The sequence below is a fragment of the Mirounga angustirostris genome, unplaced genomic scaffold, assembly GCF_029215605.1.
Source record: "Mirounga angustirostris isolate CCGP_5_RB_7025 unplaced genomic scaffold, mMirAng1.0.hap1 SCAF_7, whole genome shotgun sequence".
NCBI lineage: Eukaryota > Metazoa > Chordata > Mammalia > Carnivora > Phocidae > Mirounga > Mirounga angustirostris.
The window spans coordinates 63,882,016-63,903,833 of NW_026991715.1; the positions used below are offsets into that span (position 1 = coordinate 63,882,016).

General features: G+C 35.6%; 1 protein-coding gene across 5 annotated transcripts in view; it reads left to right on the top strand.

Moving 5' to 3' along the window:
- XRCC4 (X-ray repair cross complementing 4) overlaps positions 1-21,818 on the top strand; it is a 316,789-nt gene that overhangs the window by 198,246 nt on the left and 96,725 nt on the right. For 2 of the 5 annotated variants that reach the window (XM_064596332.1, XM_064596333.1), the window contains exon 8: positions 1,599-1,785. The exons of the other annotated variants lie outside the window; for them this stretch is intronic. In XM_064596332.1, coding sequence (XP_064452402.1) covers positions 1,599-1,770 — 172 coding nt within the window. In that variant the 3' untranslated portion in view covers positions 1,771-1,785. The remainder of the gene's footprint in view (positions 1-1,598; positions 1,786-21,818) is intronic. 5 annotated transcript variants of the gene reach the window in all.

Genomic DNA, 21,818 nt, shown 5'->3' on the forward strand with positions numbered 1-21,818 from the left:
TTGTCACCATCTAAATTCAAAAACGCACTCTTGTAAAAGCAGACTAAAAATCATTTGGAAATAGACTCACTGGGAACTCAGAGGATCGATTTGAGTCTTGGGCAGTCATGTAGAATGAGATCTCTTTTCACTTTTTGCTACTTTCACAGATAGACTGGGAACCCTGCAAGTGATTATTTAATGAAGTTGCTTCCTAGAACAAGGTAGAGCAGAACAGTCTTTTTTGGCGCATAGACATTTCCTATTCTACTCCATACTATGACCGAATTTCAAAATCAACATTCCCCTTTTGTAGTGAGACTGGAAATGTTTCTGCCTCATAATCCAAGCTATCACATAGCTGAGCATATTGTACTTTTAGGAATTGGGACTTCACCTGCTTTCAGCCCGATTCTCTTATTATTAATAGATAGTTTTCCTCCAAATTTCATTTTATTTAATTATTCTTCATAATAGAATCTGTCTCTAATTTCTTAAGGATAATAGAAAAAAAATTAAGTAGTTCTTCTAACCAAGTTTGAGTCATTTCACATTTCATATTCTTTATAAGAAAATCCATTTTGGGGTGCCTGGGTGGCTCAGATGGTTGAGCGTCTGCCTTCGGCTCAGGTCATGATCCCAGGGTCCTGGGATCGAGTCCCGCATTGGGCTCCCTGCTCCTTGGGAGCCTGCTTCTCCCTCTGCCTCTCTCTCTCTCTGTCTCTCATGAATAAATAAATAAAACCTTAAAAAAAAAAAAAAAGAAAATCCATTTTGGATCTATATATTCTACTAACATCACATTTTCCACTCTTCATTTTGAACTAAATATGGTTTATTTCTTGAAGTTTTGCTTTGACAAGTGTAATTTTGTCATTGCATAATGTGAGTTTTTAGTAATGTACAGTCACATTTCTTCTGGTCATATAGCAGATATTCTTGCCAGAAAGCAGGTTGTAATCTATCTCTTAAAGAGTGTAGAAAGAAATAGAAAATCTAAAGAAAGATGTTAAGTATCCCTTGATAGTTTCAAACTAGCAAGCCCTCTTCCTAAATTGCTTCCCTCCATTCCCAGAGGATTCGTAAGGAACTCTTATTGCTGTTCCATGGATATATGTATATTTCATAATTAATAATACACTGTACTTTTTAAACCAGTAGATTTTAGAAATAATTAATGGCATAATTCTGTATGTTAATCAAAGACAAAAGATCATGAGTATAGCCTGAAAATGGTCTTTCAGGGGAAAGATTGCTTCCTGTTTTTTATTTGTTTTGCTCATTGAGATACAGTGAACATAAAATAAAATTCACGATTCTTAGGTGTATAGTTCTGTGAATTTTTTTTGGCAAACGTACAATCAGGCTAGGAAATATTTCTATCATGCCGAATAGTTTCTTCATGCCTGTTCCTCGTCAATCCTGTCTTCCCACACCCAGACCTCGCAACTGCTGATCTGTCCCAATAGTTTTGCTTTTTCTAGGATGTCATATAAAATTGTACACTATGTAGCCATTTTGAGTTTAACTTCTTTCATGTAGCATAATGCCCTGGAGATTTTTCCATGTAGAACTGTGTCAGTATTCCATTGCTTTTTTTTTTTTTTTTTTTTTTTAAGATTTTATTTATTTATTCATGAGAGACAGAGAGAGAGAGGCAGAGGGAGAAGCAGGCTCCCAAGGAGCAGGGAGCCCGATGTGGGACTCGATCCCAGACCCTGGGATCATGACCTGAGCCGAAGGCAGACGCTTAACCATCTGAGCCACCCAGGCGCCCTCCATTGCTTTTAATAAGTAATACTCCAGGTATGGATATATCACATTTGTTTATCCATTTGCCTTATAAACTCTTTCACTATTAATAATTATGTTATTATTAAAATTTAGCTATTATTTAAAAGTACTTACTGTGTGCCAGGTACTATGGTAGATTTTTTACATAAATTAAATGATTTAGTGCTGTAAATCATAACATAGTACATCTTTGAAATCTAGTTTGTGTGTGTGTATGTGTTGTGTGTGTGTGTGTGTGTGTGTGTATGTATATTTGAAACTACTACAGACGTTAATAGCCCTGACTCTAGAGCAAGACTGCCTGGGTTCAAATCCCACTTTAGCCGTTTAATAATGATCAACAGGAACTTTTAAACACTGGTAATGGGAGTAGAAATTAGAAACACTTTGAGAAACAATTTCTGGTGTTATTTTGTTAAAAAAAAAAAAGTTAAACATTCACATACAGTATGACCCCAAGCCCAAGTCCTAGGTATATTACCAAAGAGAAATTCTAGTATACGTGCTCTAAAAATTTTATATAAGAAAGCTTATGGCAGTGTTGTTTGTGTTTTATATATATGTACACATGTATATCTATATATATATGGATATATATAGATATATATATAGAGAGAGAGAGGATTATATATATTGTATTCTATCTAATGTGTACGTAGGTATATAAAATCACACAACATAATATTATACAGCAGTGAAAATGAATGCAATGGATGAATCCTAGTTACTTAATGTTGAATAAAAGAAGCAAGTCACAGAAGGCTAGCCATAGTATGGTTCCATAAAAGCTCAAAAATAAAGCAGCATTTAAACAAGATGTTATTTAGGAATATGTATACGTGTAATAAAACTTCTCTTTTTAAGGCAAAGGATTGATTAACACACAATATAGGATAGGTTATGCCTCTCAGGGGAGGCAAGGAGAGAAGGTTGGAGAATGGAGCATGTTGGGAGTAGCCATATTGGTAATTTTGTATTCTTAAGTAGTAGCAATGCAGGAGTTTGATTTATTATTATGCTTTATAACATATGAATTTACATGTTATATGTATATTGTATGTATCAAATATTACATAAAACTTTGTTTAAATTATTGGAAAAAAAACATTTTAAGGCTGAAGAGAAATAGCATAACACCCTGCCATGACATTTTTGTCCATGTGGTCAAACAGTAAACAAAAGAAAACCCTGAGGCTGCATCATTAAAATACTGCTCAGTGTTACGGTTCCTAGAGCCTGAGTTACTTGAGAATACTTAAAACTGTTTCTACCTCCGTAAAAACAACAACAACAAAACCCTGTTTCTACCTCAGCCTTAAAGTACAACAAGGATAGCTGGATACAGTTATTCTAGATGCCTTTCATGCTATGCCCTCCTGGTGTAGTTTCCTAACCAAAGTGTTCCATAGAAATAGACTTTGGTGTGCTGATTTTCTTTGTTTTAAAGTCTCTCTGAAGCAGAAAATTAAACTCCTCTTAAAGGCTTTGCTCTTAACTAAAGAGTTCCATTGCTATTTGTCAGGCAGTGCTCTGACACATTAAGAAAACAAGCAAATCGAATATGTAAATAGGTAGACAGCTTTACGAAACACAGACTGGTGACCCTTGGAGCTCAGAGAATCAATGTTGTAAAACATAGATGCTTTCTGATGACTTTTACATGGGCTTTGTTTATCTGCAATGAATCCGTATTGAATTAACATTAAACTATATGCAAAAGAAAACACTGGTAATACTTTAGTGCTTGGCACACATTCAAGGTATTATAAATGAATATTTACCCTGACAGTCATTAATTAGCTATAGAGGAGTTGTGTGGTCACTAAGCATTTTATTTTCTGTTGGGGTAAAATCCTTTGAAGAGGAAAGGGTATAATGTAAACTTTATTGACATAGTCTTTATTAGTAAGAGGCAGCGGTGGACCTCTATCCCAAGACATTTGACTGAACACATACATCATCACTTACCTTGCCACAAGGATAGCAAAGCAGCAGCAGAGTGTCTGTTGAAGATCTCACAGTACCCATTTTCGTATTTTCCACTAGTTCCGGATGGACGGTACCATATGGCTTCCACATAAGCGGACCTGCTACTAATAAACGAGGACTGATGTGTAATTACGTTTTCAGTGATTCATCTGTGAAACACCCTGGGTTATTTTACATGGAAGCATCTGGTTCACATGTGTACAGTGGTTATTCTGTGGTGATTGACATCTGTATCCTAATAAAGTCCTAGTTACACAGATGTGAACTCTTCCCTTCTTTTTTACATAGACAAAACCTGCATTTAAAAAATCCTTACCTTGACCCTGAATATGAACATTTCAGTCTTCTACACACACACACACACACACACACACACACACACACAGCCCTTGTACTGTGGCACTGTAACTGGAACATAATATAAATATTTCATGCGTGCAGTGTATGTCAATTGTTGAACAGATGCATGTCGGCACCTTTATCTCTTTTTATGTTTGTTTACACCAGGACATCTGTTTTAGATTGTAAGCTCAAAGAGGGTAGTGACCATGGCAATTTAATATGCAGACAATGTCCAGTAAAGCATAAGTCACTTTCAAATATTTGCTAAGTACTTGTCAGTCAAGATGGTGACATTAATGACTTTAAGGGAAAATAGAACTTGCAATCTGACTATAAACACCTTTTGTACTTTAAGAAATATTTGCTGGAAATGGCCCTGCTTTCAGCTTCACACATTGTAATTAGGCAGGTAACACATAAAACTTACGTGTCTGGCTTTGAGCCAGAATTAGTTTATTTTGTTAGAATGATTCTCTAGTGGTATGTGATAAGAGGTTTTAAAGAGGCTGAATTCAAGGCAGGTTTCATGAAGCATGTAACATTTTAGCTGAGCCTTCTAGGGTAGGTAGAAGAATTTGGGTACATAGTAGTGAAGGAAGACATTTGAGGCAAAGGGAAAAAGGGAGGGGCGCCTGGGTGGCTCAGTCGGTTAAGCAACGGCCTTCGGCTCAGGTCATGATCCTGGAGTCCCTGGATCGAGTCCCGCATCGGGCTCCCTGCTCGGCAGGGAGTCTGCTTCTCCCTCTGACCCTCCTCCCTCCCTCTCTGTCTCTCATTCTCTCTGTCTCAAATAAATAAAAATAAAAATAAAAGGGAAAAAGGGAAAGATGCGTTGGTTAAGAGCATGGAGTAGACCTGGGTTCAAGTCCTGCTTTAACCATTTATAAATTGTGAGAGCTTAGGCAAGTGGATCAGGTATCTAAGGTTTTGGTTTCTCATTTGGAAAATAGAGACCGTAACAAGACATAGGGTTATTGTGACAATTGCATGAACAAGGAGCTTAACACAGCACCTGGTGTAAGGAGAACATTTAATAAGTGTTAACTGTTAGTTTCGGTGACAGATGAGCAACTCTGAATAGACTCTGAACAGAATTTTGCATTTGAATTAAAAAGAAAAAGCCATGGAGGACAGACTCAGGTTAAGTGTGAAGATTTGAAACTTCTAGTTAGAATTCTTATTTGCATCCAGAAAGGTCAAGGTCCTCTTTTTTTTTTTTAAGATTTTATTTATTTATTTATTTCACAGAGAGAGAGAGAGAGAGTGAGAGCAGGAACACAAGCAGGGGGAGCGGGAGAGGGAGAAGCAGGCTTCCCGCTGAGCAGGGAGCCCGATGCGGGACTCGATCCCAGGACCCTGGGATCATGACCTGAGCCGAAGGCAGACGCTTAACCAACTGAGCCACCCAGGCACCCCAAGGTCCTCTTTTTTATAAAGTCATCTTTATACCTCTTAAATTATTCTCTATAATTACATGTGTGGCAGAGTGACATCAGAGTATAATGATGTATACTTGGATTAAAATACCAGTATCACAAGAAATAAGACACTTTTTCAATACAGATGTTATCTTTATCTTTTAATCCTTTTGCTTATCCTCTGCATGCTAAGTTTAGAAATATTGTCAGGTCTGACTCTTCCTGCATCCCATGAAAAATCTCTTTTTGCCTTATTTCCAAATTAATAATAACCATTTAGTTCATATATAAGAGAGAGAGTTTGACCCACACCTCAACAAACAGATGCAAAACATTCCTGTAATAGGTCATATGACCTTATCCAATTTTCCCAAGAAAAATGAACAAAAATAGTGTGTATAATATGTATGAAGTCTACCTCTGATGTGTAATATCAAAACTTTTTATGACTGGAAAGCAAGGGGTGGGGTAGTCTTTAAGGAGAAACCTAAGGAATGTCTGATCTTTTTCTATTTGGTAATATACAAGTATTTTAATGAATATTCTCTTCACTTCTCAAGGTTTTAATCATTTTATTTCCCAGGTTTATATTGATAGTTACTGTAGTCGTTGCTTCCATTAACATTTTTATCTCTATGTAGTACTTTAATTTGCCTATGGCAAAAATCACATCATTTCAAAATGGAACTTTCATTAAAAAATAATTTAATTTTCAGGTAGTTAAAAAGCATATATGCTACTCTCTTGATTGTAAACTTTACTTCTCCCTTTAGCATTCCTAAGAGTAAGAACTATCAGGAACTACAGTGTTACAATAAACCATTTTCAATTAGAAGTAAATAGAACTGTTGTCTGAAGAACATTACCTAGAAGGAGTACATTCAAGGATGTTCAATGAAATGTGATTTACAATAGGTATTTAAATTGCTTATAATTTTTGCCTATGATTGGAGACTCAGTTATGGTACCTCACCATAATGGAATATACTATGAGACCATTAAAAATGATGATGTAGGGCCATAATTATTCACAAGGAAAGGAAATCCCCAGCAAATTAAGAGAAATGTGATACAAAGTATTTTTCATAGTATAGTTATTTTTAAAAGACTGTATATGTATATCATATATATATATAATATATAAATCCAAAAAAGATATCTAAAATATCAACAGGCAAATGGAAAGAGGACAATTTTTATTTTTATTCTATTTCTCTGAAGTTTTTGAAGTGTTTGTAATTTGCATATACTACTTTATATACCAAAAAGTAAGTATTTTGTTGTTGTTGCTTGCATCCACTGGGATTGATATAAGAATTAGACTTTCTGAATTTGAAAACCAAGTCATCTTAAGAAGTGATTTGGGAAATTCATAATTTCTTCTTACCAAATGTTTATTTTAAGTAGTAACTCTTTCACTTTAAGGAATATTTATTTGATTATGATTCATCACCCAAAATAAGGTAAGGAGAAATTTTAGATTCATGTCTTTGGATAAAACCTAAGAGTTGCACTGTGGTCTTCTGTCCTGAAAATACAATACCAAAATTTTGGACCTGGAAGGGACAATTCAGATGTGGAAGTAGCCTTTTAACCACCTCCCTCCCCCATCCTAAATGTTGGATATTCGGGTTGGGTTTGTCTAGGTATCTAATAGTGTTTATCATTATTTTAATAAAATTTCGATGAATATAAGTAAGCATTTCCCTTAAGTATTCAGTGTTCTGATACAGCATTAATTCCATTTCTTTTTGAAAAAAGTTGCTTAAAGAAAGAAAACATTTATGGCTCTTCTGAATAAGAATTACTTTTAACCATTAACCGCCAAGTATTGCTTTAAGAGTTTTGGGAAATTACCATGTAGTAAACATCAAATAGCATTTTATGTGTAACATATTAATTTTTATGTATGTAACTGCAAATACAAATAAGCCTTCTGTAAGGAAAGATGTGTTCCTGACATCTGGATTTGAAACTTAAAATATTTTTTAATCTTCTAAATTGGTATTTTTGTGTACCTCATCAGAGCATGTTACACTTAATTAAATTTTTTTAAAGAATTTTCAGAGTTTGGAGTTATGTTTTACTTCATCTCAGAGGCTAGCACAGTGCATTACATTGAGAAAATATTGGTTGAAGTGAAAAAAGTATGAAAAACAGGTTTTTATAATTGTGTTGACTATTCTTATCATTAGTACTTTCTAATAGTTTGTTCATCATAGGCTAAGTAGTTTAGTGGAATGACCTGAGAAAATCTGTTATTTATAACATTTCTAAAAATTGTGTCTTATGTTTAAGTTAAAAACAAACTTTTTAAAGAAAACAACTTTTTCCTTAGTTGCAAATATCCTGTATGGGTTAAACTATACATAGACAACCATGGTTCCTGCCTTCTAGAAACTTGTAATCTTACAAACAGGATTTTTAATTGCTCCTTTTAGTCACTTCCAAATTTCTTAGTTACAGAAAACTGTTCACTGATAAAACAGTAAATATCAAACATCCTTTTTCTTTTATAGTATGACAGATGAGCCTGTTTTTACTGAAATAATAAAAGAATGCACTGTGGACAGCAATTTAAATGAATTAACTTAAAATGTTCTCTGTTTACCCATCCAGAGAAGCCCAATGACATTTTGAGGGGAATTTGGATGTTATATATATTTTAAGGGAAATTATGATCAGACTGTAGCATCTAGCTGAATGTTTTTCATGCATGTTTGTAGCCTGTTCAGTTTTCATGCTTTTATTTGGGGACTGCATGTGAGTTTACGGATGACAGCTTTCCTAATTCCAAACAAGTGTTAGAATTTCTTGGTTCAACATTTTAATTTCTCTTTATGGTTTCTGATATTTGAAATCTGATTCCCCTTCTTCATTGCTCACTGATGGTAAGATTGATAGTGATAACTCCCTGTTGCTAACAGGGGTCACATTTCTTCTCAGAGTAAAGGATATATAGAGCTGAAGATTTTGTTTTACCTTTGACTTTTAGTTGCATTTTTAAGGAAAGTATGATTGCTTATTTTTCCTAGTCATTTCTCAATAGCCAGATAAAAGAGGTTTAGATGGACTAACATTTCTAAAGCTTAAATAATAATAATAATAGCAACAATGACAACTCAGTGAAACTTAAGTTAATAGAAAATTCCACTAATGAGAGTCTTCCAGTAGTTGTTATATAATTCTGCGTATATGTTTACTTAGAACATCGCCAGCATTTGCTAGTGAAGCTTTTAGCCATGAGGATTGAAAACATCATTAATTTAACCACAACTTTTCCTTCCCAAACATTCCAGTAAAGTGGAGTATAACTAAACTAATGGTATTAGTTATGAACTTGTAAGCATAGAAATTTATAAACAGCCAAAACTACTTGGAAAAAATAAATTAAGTTACTTCATAATGGAAAGTGAGCTAGCTACTAGACAGCAGTAGTTGTCAGAAATTAAAATTTCCTTGTAGAGCCCATAAATAAGGTTTCAATTTATTTTATGTGAGGGGATTTCTAAAAAGTCTATATTATTTCTATTCTCATCTGGAATGGTTTTTATTCTGTGTAAATTATATATGAAAGTAGCTGTAGCTTTTTTCACACTCAACTCTAAGAGAAAAAAGGCAAATGCCCTTGACAGGACACTTTTTAGTCAGTTTCAGTGCACGTAATTCTTTATTCTAGGAATTGCGCCAAATTCTGAATGAAACAATTATTCTAAATCATAGTTCGTGTTCTCCAGTTGCTTACAGTATAAGTGACAAAGATGTACAGAATTAAAAGCTGTGGTTGATACTCCTATTGAGAGGTGGTTTCTGTGTCTCCTCCCCTTCAGTCTGGGTGAGCTTTTGACTCACTTGTAACAGCAGAATGCAAGAAAGGAGATGCTATTTGATTTCCAGAGACTAGGTCAGAAAAGGCAACCTTGTGCTTAGAGCCCCTAAGCTTTTATATAAGAAGTCTGAGTATGCTAGGCTGACATGCTATAGGGAAACCAAACCACTGAAGACTCTCCAGTAGCCAGTCCTGATCTTTGAGGGCTTGCAGTCCAAACACCAGATAGGATTGAATGAGCTTTCAGAGAATTCGAGCTCCCAGCCATTATGTCAGCCCGGTTTTCCAGTATTCCTAGTTAATGACCTGATGCCATGGCACAAAGATAAGCCATCCTCCACTGTGCCCTGTCCAAATTCCTGATTGACAGAAAGTGTGAGCATAATACAGAAGTCATTGTTTGGGGCTGCTAAAGGGTGGTTTATTACACAGCAATGACCTACTTGATTTAGGATATACTATGGGAGATTAGGAGATAATTAATTTCTCTGCCTAGGAAAATATGGAAGCCTTCCCAAGAGCAGTGACATCTGAATTTGGCTTTTTTTTTTTTTTTAAGATTTATTTATTTATTTTGGGGGGAGAGAGAGAGAGAGAGAGAGTGGGGGAAGGGCAGAGGGAGAGACTCTTCAAGCAAACTTCCCACTGAGCGCAGAGCCTGATGCGGGGCTTGATCTCATGAACCATGAGATGATGACCTGTGCTGAGACCAAGAGTCAGACCCTTAAGCAACTGAGCCACCCAGGCGCCCTGAATTTGGCTTTTAATGATGAGTAGGAATCTGCTAAGTAAAGAACTTACGAGAAAGAGACCTCAGGCTGAGGGAACTATGTGGAAAAGTCTGGCAACGAAAGAATGGTGTGTTTAGTGGATGACAAGAAGTTTAGTGTAGAAGAGCACTGGATAGTTAGAGCCAGAAAGATAGCCATGAAGCCAGAAATTATGCAATGATTTCTTTCTTTATTTGCTATGCCAAGGGAGTTTCAACTACAGCATTGTAGGAGTGAGAGATAATAATCAGACTTGTGTCATAAAAAGATAACTAATTAGCAGCAGTTGGAAGATGGGCTGAAGGAGAAAGAAATGAAAAGATAGGGGAAAAGTTAATAATTATATAGTTCAGATGACAGACAATTAAGGCTGAGCTGGCCTTCTGGTAGCAAAATAAGATCAATTAGGTAACAAGGGTTGTTTGAATTGTTAATCGATTATTTCCTGAATTTGTCTGCTCAAGCCTTAATAATTAAATGCTATAGCCGGTCCTGCTTTTGACAAATCAAACCATTGCCTTTACAAAGCACTGATTTAATTAAATTTGTTAATGATACTTCTGAATGCTGTGTAAAAACTTCTTCCACTATGAATTTTGGAAAATTATGATTAAATAATACTATTTTTATATTTTTCTTAAGGCATTGATTACACTAGGACTTTTAAAAAATGAAATTAAATTGCATAAGTTAATATACTGATGGAACCATGTGTCATATTTCCTCTCCTTCCTCAAAATAAACATTAGTTAAGTACAAAATCTTGAAAAAATTGGTAATTTATATAATGATGAAGATACTACAATGAGAAAATGTATATGATTCGTTTAGTAAATATAGTTATGTAAACATAGAACACAACTGTAGTCAACAGCTTTCTGTGTGGTTTTGGTTGACTTTGAAATAACATTTGAGTTTATTTCATGTATTTTTAGTGTGATAAATAGAAGTTCAGTGGTGACATTTGAACTTTTACTAGAATCAGAACATCATCCATGTAATAAATTTTTCTAGGGTCAAAAGGGTAGATAGGTCTTTCTTCAGTCACTTTGAGCACGTAGATTACATCTTCCATGCCTTGTACTGCCTTATCTACAACAGTGAATTGCTACCAGTTGTGAGATAAAATGAGTTTTTAAAACACTCCGCCTCCCTAATCAGCTTGGCTTTACTTTACAGTTTGGTTAATTTTTTTTTTTAAATCAACTGAAAAGTGTAATCTTTATAATTCAGAATCAAAATCCACAGAAGTTTGTAGATTATTTCCATCTGCCTTCTTCCAGGGCTCTGGCTCCTTTCTGGCATGGTTCTATAAAACAGAACATCTCCCAGAACTTGAGCGGTGACTCTCTTTGCATTTCACCCGTAAAACCAAGTTGCATTAGCACACTTTGTGAAGAAGTGGTGTTTTGGTTTGTGTACTTTATGGATCAGTTATATGGTACTCTACTCATTTTATATAAAAGTTATTATGATATTAGTGATGTTAAAAATAGTTCGACTTCTTTAAAAAAGTCTGACTGTTTAATCATCGTTACTCACCTTTTCCATGAAAAGCCTAGGAAGATATTCAGGAAGGATTTGGAACAGGCTGATAAGCAATAAATCCAAAGGGAAGGAGATAGGTAAGCCACAGCACAATGGCACTAATGACAGGCTTGCTGCTCTGCGAGTGGAGGAATTAATTAGACTGGGTAATTTTAAGAACACTAAGAATAAAGCCCACTAGCAAGGACTAGAATAATGGAAAAAACTGTTAATTAAAGTAGAAATTGAGGGGTGCCTGGGTGGCTCAGTCGTTAAGCGTCTGCCTTCGGCTCAGGTCATGATCCCAGGGTCCTGGGATCGAGCCCCACATCGGGCTCCCTGCTCCGCGGGAAGCCTGCTTCTCCCTCTCCCACTCCCCCTGCTTGTGTTCCCTCTCTCGCTGTGTCTCTCTCTGGCAAATAAATAAAATCTTAAAAAAAAATAAAATAAATAAAGTAGAAATTGAGTTCTCTTACTGTAAAACAAAAGACAGTGGTGCTTTAAAAAGAAAAAAGAGGAGGAAAGGAAGGAGAAGGAAAAGCCTAATAAAGAAGAGTATATATTTATCAGGAAAATACATGTTTATTTATATGCAGGCAAAAATAAAAATTCACCAAGTATTTCCCAGAAGAGAAAAAGCAGGTGTGTTTTAAGTGATAGAAAGGAGGTTTACTGGTGTTTATGGTAATTAAGGATCAAAACTAGATTCTGATTAGGACAGAATGAGTCCATACATCAGCACATAATTGGTTTTTTAAAAATCCCATTGTTTATCGGTCCAGAAGTCTGAGCAATTGGCTAGGTGCGGTTTGGAACTGGTATACTGAGGTCACTCAAAATTTGTGGTCAGGACAAACTACGATACATTGCAGGCTCAATGCAAAATGAAAAGGCGGAGCCCCTTTGTTCAAAATTCTTAACAGTTTCAAGATAACAATAGCAGAGCAGTAAGCCAGGGATGAGGGCCTCTAAGTACATGGCCCTGTATGACTGACAGCACATGTCACATGCCCATGAGGGTGGCATTTCCATAGTTCTTTAACAGCCTTACTCTTTTGAACTGTCGTAATAAAACATGGCACTGTAGACAGGCCTCTAAACTCAGCCTTGACAAGGGCTGCAGTAAGCCTGATTTCAGGGGAGCTCAGCAGCTGAGTGCTGCTTCTGCCTTGGGTGGTCTGTATGCTCACCTTTGTATCCTAAACATCTAATACAGTCTTCTGGGTCTCTGACCTATGGTAGGCACTCAGTAAATAGTGGATGGGTAGATGACGGATGATAGTAATTGCCAGCCTTTCTCAGGGAATCCGGTTCAGTTTATTTCTGGATGAGAAGATATAGTGTAGGTTCTTTGGAATTTTAGTTCCTATTGCATAGACCTTGCAGATGCCTCCTCCAGCCAGGCTGAGGGTTTCTTTTAACTCTGGGCCTGGCATGTCCTCATACACAACCTGTTCGTCTTTTAAGTTATCCTGAACCATATTTAAGCTAATAGGTTAGAATAACAATTGAGCCCTAACCAAGTTAAGGTAGGAGTAGGCAGAAGAATGGTCACCACCCTTCCAAAGATGTCTCAATTCCTGGAACCAAAGCCTATGTTAGATCACATGGCAAAAGGGTTGCAGATGAATTAAAGCTGCTAATCAGCTGACCTTAAAAGTAGCTAAATATCCTGGATTATCCTGGCAGGTCCAATATATCACAAGGCTCTTAAATGGGAGAGAGAGAAGGAGAGGCAGAGAAAGATGTGATGAAGGCAGCAAGGTCAGAGTGATGCGCTGTGAGACAGCGTCCTTCTGACATTGCTGGGTTTTTTAGATGGAGGAATGGGGTAGCTCTGGAAGCTGGAAAAGGCAAGGAAATAAATTCTCCACTAGAGCCTCCAGAGAGGAACACAGCTCTGCCAACACCTTGATTTTAGTCCAGTGAAATCTGGGTCAGACAGCAGACTTCCAGAATGGTAAGAGAATGAATTTGTGTTATTATAAGCCGTTATGTTATGGTGATTTGTTACAGCAGCGGCTGGAAACTCAAACAGCTGGTTCCACACTGTGGTGAAACTAGAGATCACTAACTTCCATGGCTGGGTATTAGTGTCTACCCATGGTTTTTTCCATTTCTCTTGGTAACCAAAAGTAGAGTTCTGTCTCTTTTTTCTGTATTTTTATTTTCCTTCATTGGACCACTAAATTTAGGGGTTCAGGCTAGCAGATGTTGTATTCTCAAGGAAGCAAGTAATGCAGTCTGTTCCAGAGAACACTGGTTTCTTGGGATACTAATAGTTGAGAGATAGTGAAGAAAAAGGCCTCCACTTCCAAGTTCACGTCCAAAATCCAGGCTAAACAAGCTTCTTTTTTCTTAAACACTTCATAAAGATATGATCTATGTATAAGGTTTAAAAAAAAAAAAAACTTAACTGTTTAAGAGAATATCCAGCAAGAAGTATCTTTGTTCTTCTACCCAAGTTCTTTTACCCAGAGTTGGCCATTACTAGTTTCTTGCGAATCCTTCCAGCCTAGAGCTATTCTGTATACATATAAATACACACACACACACACAATTATCTACACATACTCTTCTGTACCTTGCTTTTGTTTTACTTAATAATTTAATTAACAAATTTATTTATGGAAGAATTTTCATAGCTTTTAATGTACAATATGCACATAAAACACTAAGAGAACTTCATGGAGAAAAATGCCTATTTTTCAAATATTCTGGACCACAGATTTCACTCTTTGAGAGCGTCTCATAGAACAACTTTTGAGATACACTGTTTAACACCAAGCTGCCTTCGTCTGTACTAGAAGTAAGAATTAGTGACTCCCATACACCAGTGTAGCATGATAGGTGTGGATTTTGGAGTGAGGGAAATGTAGACTAATATCCTGGCTCCTGGATTGCCTGGTTGTTGCTCACATTCATGTTTACTGGCTGTGTGGCTTTGGGGAGGTTGTTTATTGAGACTTTGCTTCTCTTAATACTGTCTACCTCACTCAGTCATTTGTTCATTAACAAATACATGCAATTATTAGAACGTTTATGAGCTAGGTCAGGTAAAGCAGAGTCTCTTCACCTGAGAAGCTTTCTAGTCTTGTGAGGGAGGCTGCATTTGTAGCACATGAAGCAGTAATAAGCAATGGCCTGTCTTAAAATTAAGGTTGGGGAGAATCATTTTCTACCAAGATGACAGTTTTCTACTTTTATAGGCATAGATCAACAGTAGCAAAGTCACACCATTTCACAACGTGCAATGAATGTAGGAAGAAGTGAGGTTTGATATAGGGTTTTTCAGGTATTGATTTTTCAAAGCATGTATAGACTCTAATATTAATCATCTGATGAATTATCAGAGTAATATTATTTATCTGAATAAAGTACAGTAAGAGTAACAAAATCTTCCAATTTATTATGAAATTTCTGCATAAATTTTAGCATCCTTGTGGATTGGGGACATATATTTCTTAATGGTTGTGACTTTAAACATTGCATTATGTAAAACCACAGAATCTTTTTTTCAAATCCATAATATATACATTTTACAGGAAAATTTTTGAATTATCTTTCTTTCCCAATACCTATAAAGCATCTTAGCATTAAGTATAGTCACTCTTCATAATTCTCCTTTGTTTCAATCAGAATTACTTATTTCAAAAGCATATTTCTGTTTTCTTCTTGCTCTTAGTAAATTTGAACAGCAAAATCATATTCTTTGGAAAGAGATATCTTTAGAAATTTAATTGAAATTAACTAACACTATTTAATTGCCATTTCACTTGCCAGAAAGAAAGTTTCAGCTTCTCTTCTTTCATTTTCCCAGGCCAACACAATGTTGTCTGGGCCCACTGAATTCCAGACAACATTCAACACTTGTTTTACTGAGTCCTGATGACTTCAATCTGTTAATTTATTTAGGATATGCTTTTGGTTTTTATAAGGTCAACTAGAAATTTGAAGCTACTTTTCCCACTTCTTCTAAGATCAAAAAATTTTTAGATACTGAAATTTAATTTGAGAATAACTGTGGTAACTCTGGTGTTGTCAAATCTTTAAGCATACATTTAAGACTTTTCCATTTAAAGAATGTTTCTGTAATTGAGTTTATTTCATAATGGGAACTCTGTCAAGGTCAGAATGTTAGCTGCCCAGTTATTTAATAGTAGCAAGTACAGAATACCTTGATTTGGCTATTTTTTGTGGTCCTTTTGATGAAGGTTTGATTTGTTACATCCTAAAAAACAAATCATTTGCTATTTGGCTTTTATTATTACCAAATAATGTATGTCCTTGCCAGTGCTCAGGTCTGATTCTCTTCCAGTACATTGCCCCTACCTTACCCCTCCTCTTTATCCCTCACACCACATCTGACCTTTACCCTGATCCCAGGGGAAGTCAGAGATGAGGTGGGTGGATGCCAGGGAAGTTGGTAGTATACACACACATATATATATATATACACATATACATAGATATGAATAAAATGTGAGAGAAACAGCTACTTTAGGATGATCTGCTTTGGTGGCCAGGCAGGAACTGACCATTTTGCTAGATTCTTGCCGTGGCTGCTGCAGTCCAAGAATTTAAGACTTCCTTCTTTCCAAAAGAAAACATGGTCTTTTCTTTTCTGTAATGAATCACAGGTATAGCAGCATCCTTCCAAGCTATTCTTCTCAACTCCAGATAATTCATAGTGGGTGAAAACGTGGATTTGTAGATTGAGCAAAGTTGTATAGAAAGCCAGCGTTTGGGTGGCATGTGGAAAGAACATGTGAGCACACAAAACAAACTTGGCCCTTGGCTCTCATGACAGTGCTTCTCTCTGGTTCTCCCTGTATCTCTCACACCATTCCTTTTCATCATTTCTGTCTGCCCTGCAATTTTAATACTCCCCAGAATTCTACACTGAACTGTTTTCTCTGATAGTGTAGTTCTCTTCAGCTCGTTTGCCTGCAGTGCCAGTAATATGGCAGTGACTGCTGTCTCTCTACACAAAGTCCCATCTTCTCCCCTGAGCTCTCCATCTATGTAATGGCTTACCTGTTCACCATCTATCCCCATTCACATATCCTGCAGGCTCTTGAGACTCACCAAGCCCTTTACCCCTAATCTAAGTTAAAAGTTTAAAAGCAAACCCTTTACACCTAATACTAAACTTTTCCCTCTTCTATTTCACCATCTTCACAGAAGCCAAACTTAGAAGATCCAGAAATCTGAGAACATTGTCATGGAACAGCAAAGAACTATTATGTACCTACACTGTTACTCTAACACACTACACACACACACACACACACACACACGAACATACTGGTGTTCAGAGAGGAATACTGCCTAGTTTTGCATGTTTTTGAACTTTGAATAATAGAATCATATTATGTGTATTCCTTTGTGCCTTGCTGTTTTGTTCAACACTGAGATTCATTCATGTGTACAGCTGTATTATCGTAGTCCATGGTGTAAAAATTCTGTGACTTATTTGCCCATTTTCCTGTGGAGAAACATTTGGGTAGTTTTCAGTTTTTCAGTATTAAAAAAAATGCACCAATGAACATTTGTGCACATATCTCCTGACATAGATATGCAAATGTTTCTTTAGAATGTGTGCGTAGCGGGGCGCCTGGGTGGCTCAGTCGTTAAGCGTCTGCCTTTGGCTCAGGTCATGATCTCAGAGTCCTGGGATCGAGCCCTGCATCGGGCTCCCTGCTCCGCTGGAAGCCTGCTTCTCCCTCTCCCACTCCCCCTGCTTGTGTTCCTTCTCTCTCTGTGTCTCTCCCTGTCAAATAAATAAAATCTTTAAAAAAAAAAAAAATGTGTGTGTAGGAGTGGAATTCCTGGGTATACGTATATAGGTCTCCATATACCTGGGTAGTTGTTGCCAGATTGTTATCCAAAAATGATTTCACTGTTTATACTCTAACCAGTAGTAATTTATCTTGTTATAGTCCATGTCCTCCACGATCTCTGCTATTGTTGAACATTTTCATTGTTGCTAATCTGGTGTAAAATATTTCATAGTGGTTTTCATTTCCTTGGTTACCAGTGAAGTTGAGTTTATTATCATATGCTTATTTGCCCCCACTGTTCCCTTCTCGTGGAAGTTCTGTGGTCTTTGGCAACATTGTTAAATTATGTTGGATTTTTAAAATGTTATAGGAGTTTTAGATAGTAATCCTCTGTCAGTAGCATATGTTGCAATATCTCCTTTCAGTTTGTAACTTGTCTTTTCATTCTCTTTAAGGTATCTACTGATTAATAGAAGTATTTGCTTCTAATGCTTCTAATGTAATTGAATTGATCAATCTTCATGGTTTCCCTTTCTGCTTAAAAAACAAAACAAAACAAAACTTATCTATCCTAAGATCCTAAAGACATTCTCCTGAATTTTATGGGTGTATTGTGTGGGTAGAGAGATAGTTAGGCCACATAAAAATTGACCTTTGATTTTTTATATGTGTCATAGTCGAATGGCATGATTTTTCAAGTGTCCCAGTGCCATTAATCATTTCACATTTTTCTGGATCTCTCATTTTGCTCAGCTTGGCACCTTGACGTGTTTCAGGAATATTATTCTCAGAATATGTAACAAAATGCAAGTAATTCACTCCAAAGTATATTAATGTTTCTCATTTGAGTAAGAAAAGGTTGATATTCCAGCCATGGTAACACCAGTATTAAACTAGGCTGAGAAAATGCCCTTACAAAATGAGCCAGTAACTGGAAATAACATTTCAAAAGATGTTGGTAATTCAACTCCCAGATAGTTAAAAGAGAAGCCAATCTTCATTCAAACATTTTAGAGAGACTTTCCCAGGATGAGATACATTTTTTGACAAATCTAACTTTTGATCTACATTGTTCATTGTTAATAGATGGTGGTCATGCAGTTTTGATGTTTTGATTCAGAATGTAGTTCCTGTGTAGTTGTGTATATGTGTGTGTTGTCATACAGTGTGAAATCAAGCTAATAAAACAGAAATCTATGCAGTTGTGTTATTGAGAACATAAGTCTTCTTTTAGTAAAAGCTGTCATCATCTAGTTTCATTTATTCTCTTCATTTAAAAATGTCCTTATACTTAAGCATTAAGCTCTACAAAGGTGGTTTCTTCCTGTCATTAGCCATTCATCTTTAATTTACAGTATTTACTTATTCCACAGATATTTATTGAGAACCTATGTTTTGGAAGGTAGCCTATGCTCAACTGAGTATAACTGTTTCAGAATTCAGGAACTGGAAGAATTCCAAGATCATTTATAGTAATCCTAACTTCCCACAAATTAAATTCAGAAACTGAGATCCAGAAAAGTGCAGTCACCTGACCAAAATCTCAAAGTGATGAAGAATAAATAAAAATCCTTGACCCTGGATTCAGAATTCCTCCTGTTGAATAATGTTTTCCACAAAAAATATCTAAAAAATCTTCTTGAGTCCTAAATCTTGATACAATGTTTATAGAGATTCCTAAAAGGATAAATCACTGTTTGTGAGCAAATTATATTACATAGTTACTTCAAGCTACTTACAAAATTTTTAGGATGAAAAGACACATTTTTTAAAAATGAGAAAAAGCAAAAAGTTTAACTGAAAGCTTCTTGAGGGCAAGAATCATTTGATAACTTTATCAATTTGTTTTATTCCCCTAACACAATGAGCTGTTCATAGTACATACTAAACAAATATTGATTAAATGAATAAAATTATATATTGAAATACAGGATAAAGACATTAGTTACTTTAAATGATTAAAGAAAAGAAAAATCAGCCTGAATTTGGAAAGTCTTTGTGGAACATTTATGACTTAAAATGGCCATAATTAATGTTATGGTGGAACTCCCAAGTTTCAACAGTTTCAAATTACTTGTTTAGCTCACTTTCTATTAAGACTTTAGATACAGATTCTCTGAGCTATTTGCTTTCAAATTTCACCTCTAAGCATGAATTCTTGGAATAAGCATATTCATGAAAAAATAATGTGATAAATATGCTAAGATATATGTTTAAGGATATTAATTGTTTTGTTGTTTATAAGAGCGTTAAAAAATGGAAACAACCCAAATATCCATCAGTAGATTAATGGTTAGTACAACCAAAATAAAATGAATGATTAATGTAGATATGTATCTTTTAACATGCAGAGACTTTGCTAATGTGTAGAGTAAAAAAAAATTCTCTAAAAACAAAATTATGTATTTCAGAATGATCCCATTTGTGTGAAAATGAAAACCATGAAAATACAAATAATGTAAAATAGAATGATGGACATTTTTATTTTCTTCTTATGCTTTTTAGAATTTATAAGAAATCTTAGAGTATTTATTACTTATATAAATGATTAAACTTTTCTTTTGGTTGTGGGAAGAGTTCTAAATTTATTCTGTTGACTTACCACAGATAAAAAAGCTGTAGAAAAATGATCTCCATTCATTGAACAACTTTTGTTGAACATCTGTTATGTACTAGGCACTAAAAACAAAAGAGTCAGAATCTAATTCTTGAGCTCCTTGTGACTTTAGATAGAGATGGGAATCATAAATGGAGCAATAGGGATCCATGTCCTTCAGACTTGTCACTTCAGAGTGGACCTTTTGTCTTATGCCAGTTTTTTTTCTTTAAACTAAACCGATTGATCTCTGTGTTCTGGCTGTAAACTATGAACAAAATCAGAGATTTTTCAAGGTCTGACTTTTTAATTGAAAAAAAATCAATTCTCCATTTTGCCAGGAGGAGAAAAAGCAACTCTGAGACATTTGGGGCCAGAGAAAAATGTTTAAATGTGTTGAGTTGACATTGAAAACTTATGCATGTAATAATTATACTTTTATTCTGTACTGTATCATTTTCTCCTATGAAATATATTTTTAGATATTTAATTACACGTTACAATAATTGTGTCCGTATTTATTGTTAATTTTAACATTGAAGTTCCCAGAGGGAGGACTTGTCATCTTGATAATGCAGTAATGCCTAGCACCCTGGCATTCCTGTGAGCGTAACGTTGTCTGAACTTGGCTTGCTCAGGATAAGACAGAACACATCGCAGGTCTAGTGGCAGCCAACCACGGTTAATTGTATGCAGCCGGGAGGCCAAGGAGGACCCTGTGGCAGATTCATTTTTGATAATCTGTTGCGACTAAGTGTGGGTGCTGGATTTTTGAAATACTCATAATCTAAACAAAGTCAGTGTTTGGGGATTTTTAATTGGTTATCCTTTTAAATTAAAGAAGCTGTTAGACTGAGCTTTTTTTTTTTTTTTTTTTTTGTAGTTTATGCAGTCGTAGAGGCTAATAATAATAGTTTCCAAACGTTTTGTGGGAATTTACAAGCATTTTCATATATGATACTTCATTTAATCTTTAGACCACCTCTGAGGCAGATATTATTCCAGCTTTACAGGTGAGAAAACAGAAATCTAGTTAGGTTAAATGACTTGTCTAAAGTCACAGAGCTAAGAAGAAATAGACCTGGATCCACATGTAGGTGTCTGGACTTCAAGTACCATTCTCTTTCAGCTATACCCAGCTGCTATGACTCTCTCTCTGCCTTTTAAGTTGGAAATATGGGGGCATTACTGAGTTTTAGTGGCTTGACTCAGCCTAGTCATAACTGCCCCTGAAGCCACCTCTAATTGTCAATATTAAGCATGTTTTCTTTACGTTCCACAAAGAACCACTGACAAGGTTTATACAAGAGTCCTTCTGATTGAGCTGTTACCCTGCAACTTACCGTTTTATAAGTCCAGTTAACAGTCTGGGATCATCATGCCTTTTATCCTAGGACTCAAAGAGAACATTTACATAAATACAGAGATCAGCCCATTGATGTGGTAACTCCAATACTGAAATGGAATAAAATTTAGTTATTAAATAAAGATATGTAAATTCAGTAAGTGAATGTGGACCAACATTTCACCAACAACTGCTAAAATGTGAAGTCGTTATCAGTTATATACACTTATAATCGAAAGACCACTAAAGGAAATTCATGTGATCAGAACTTTCTGATATTAAGAGATTAAAATACATGTTAATAGGTAGAATTTAAGGGAGCCAAAGGAAGATGTAAATTGTGATGGGATTATTAAAGAAATGGGTTGAGAGACCTTCTGTATCTTGGCATAAAAAGGCTTACTACACAGAGGATATTTTGTTTCTTGACCTTAATTATGAGTATT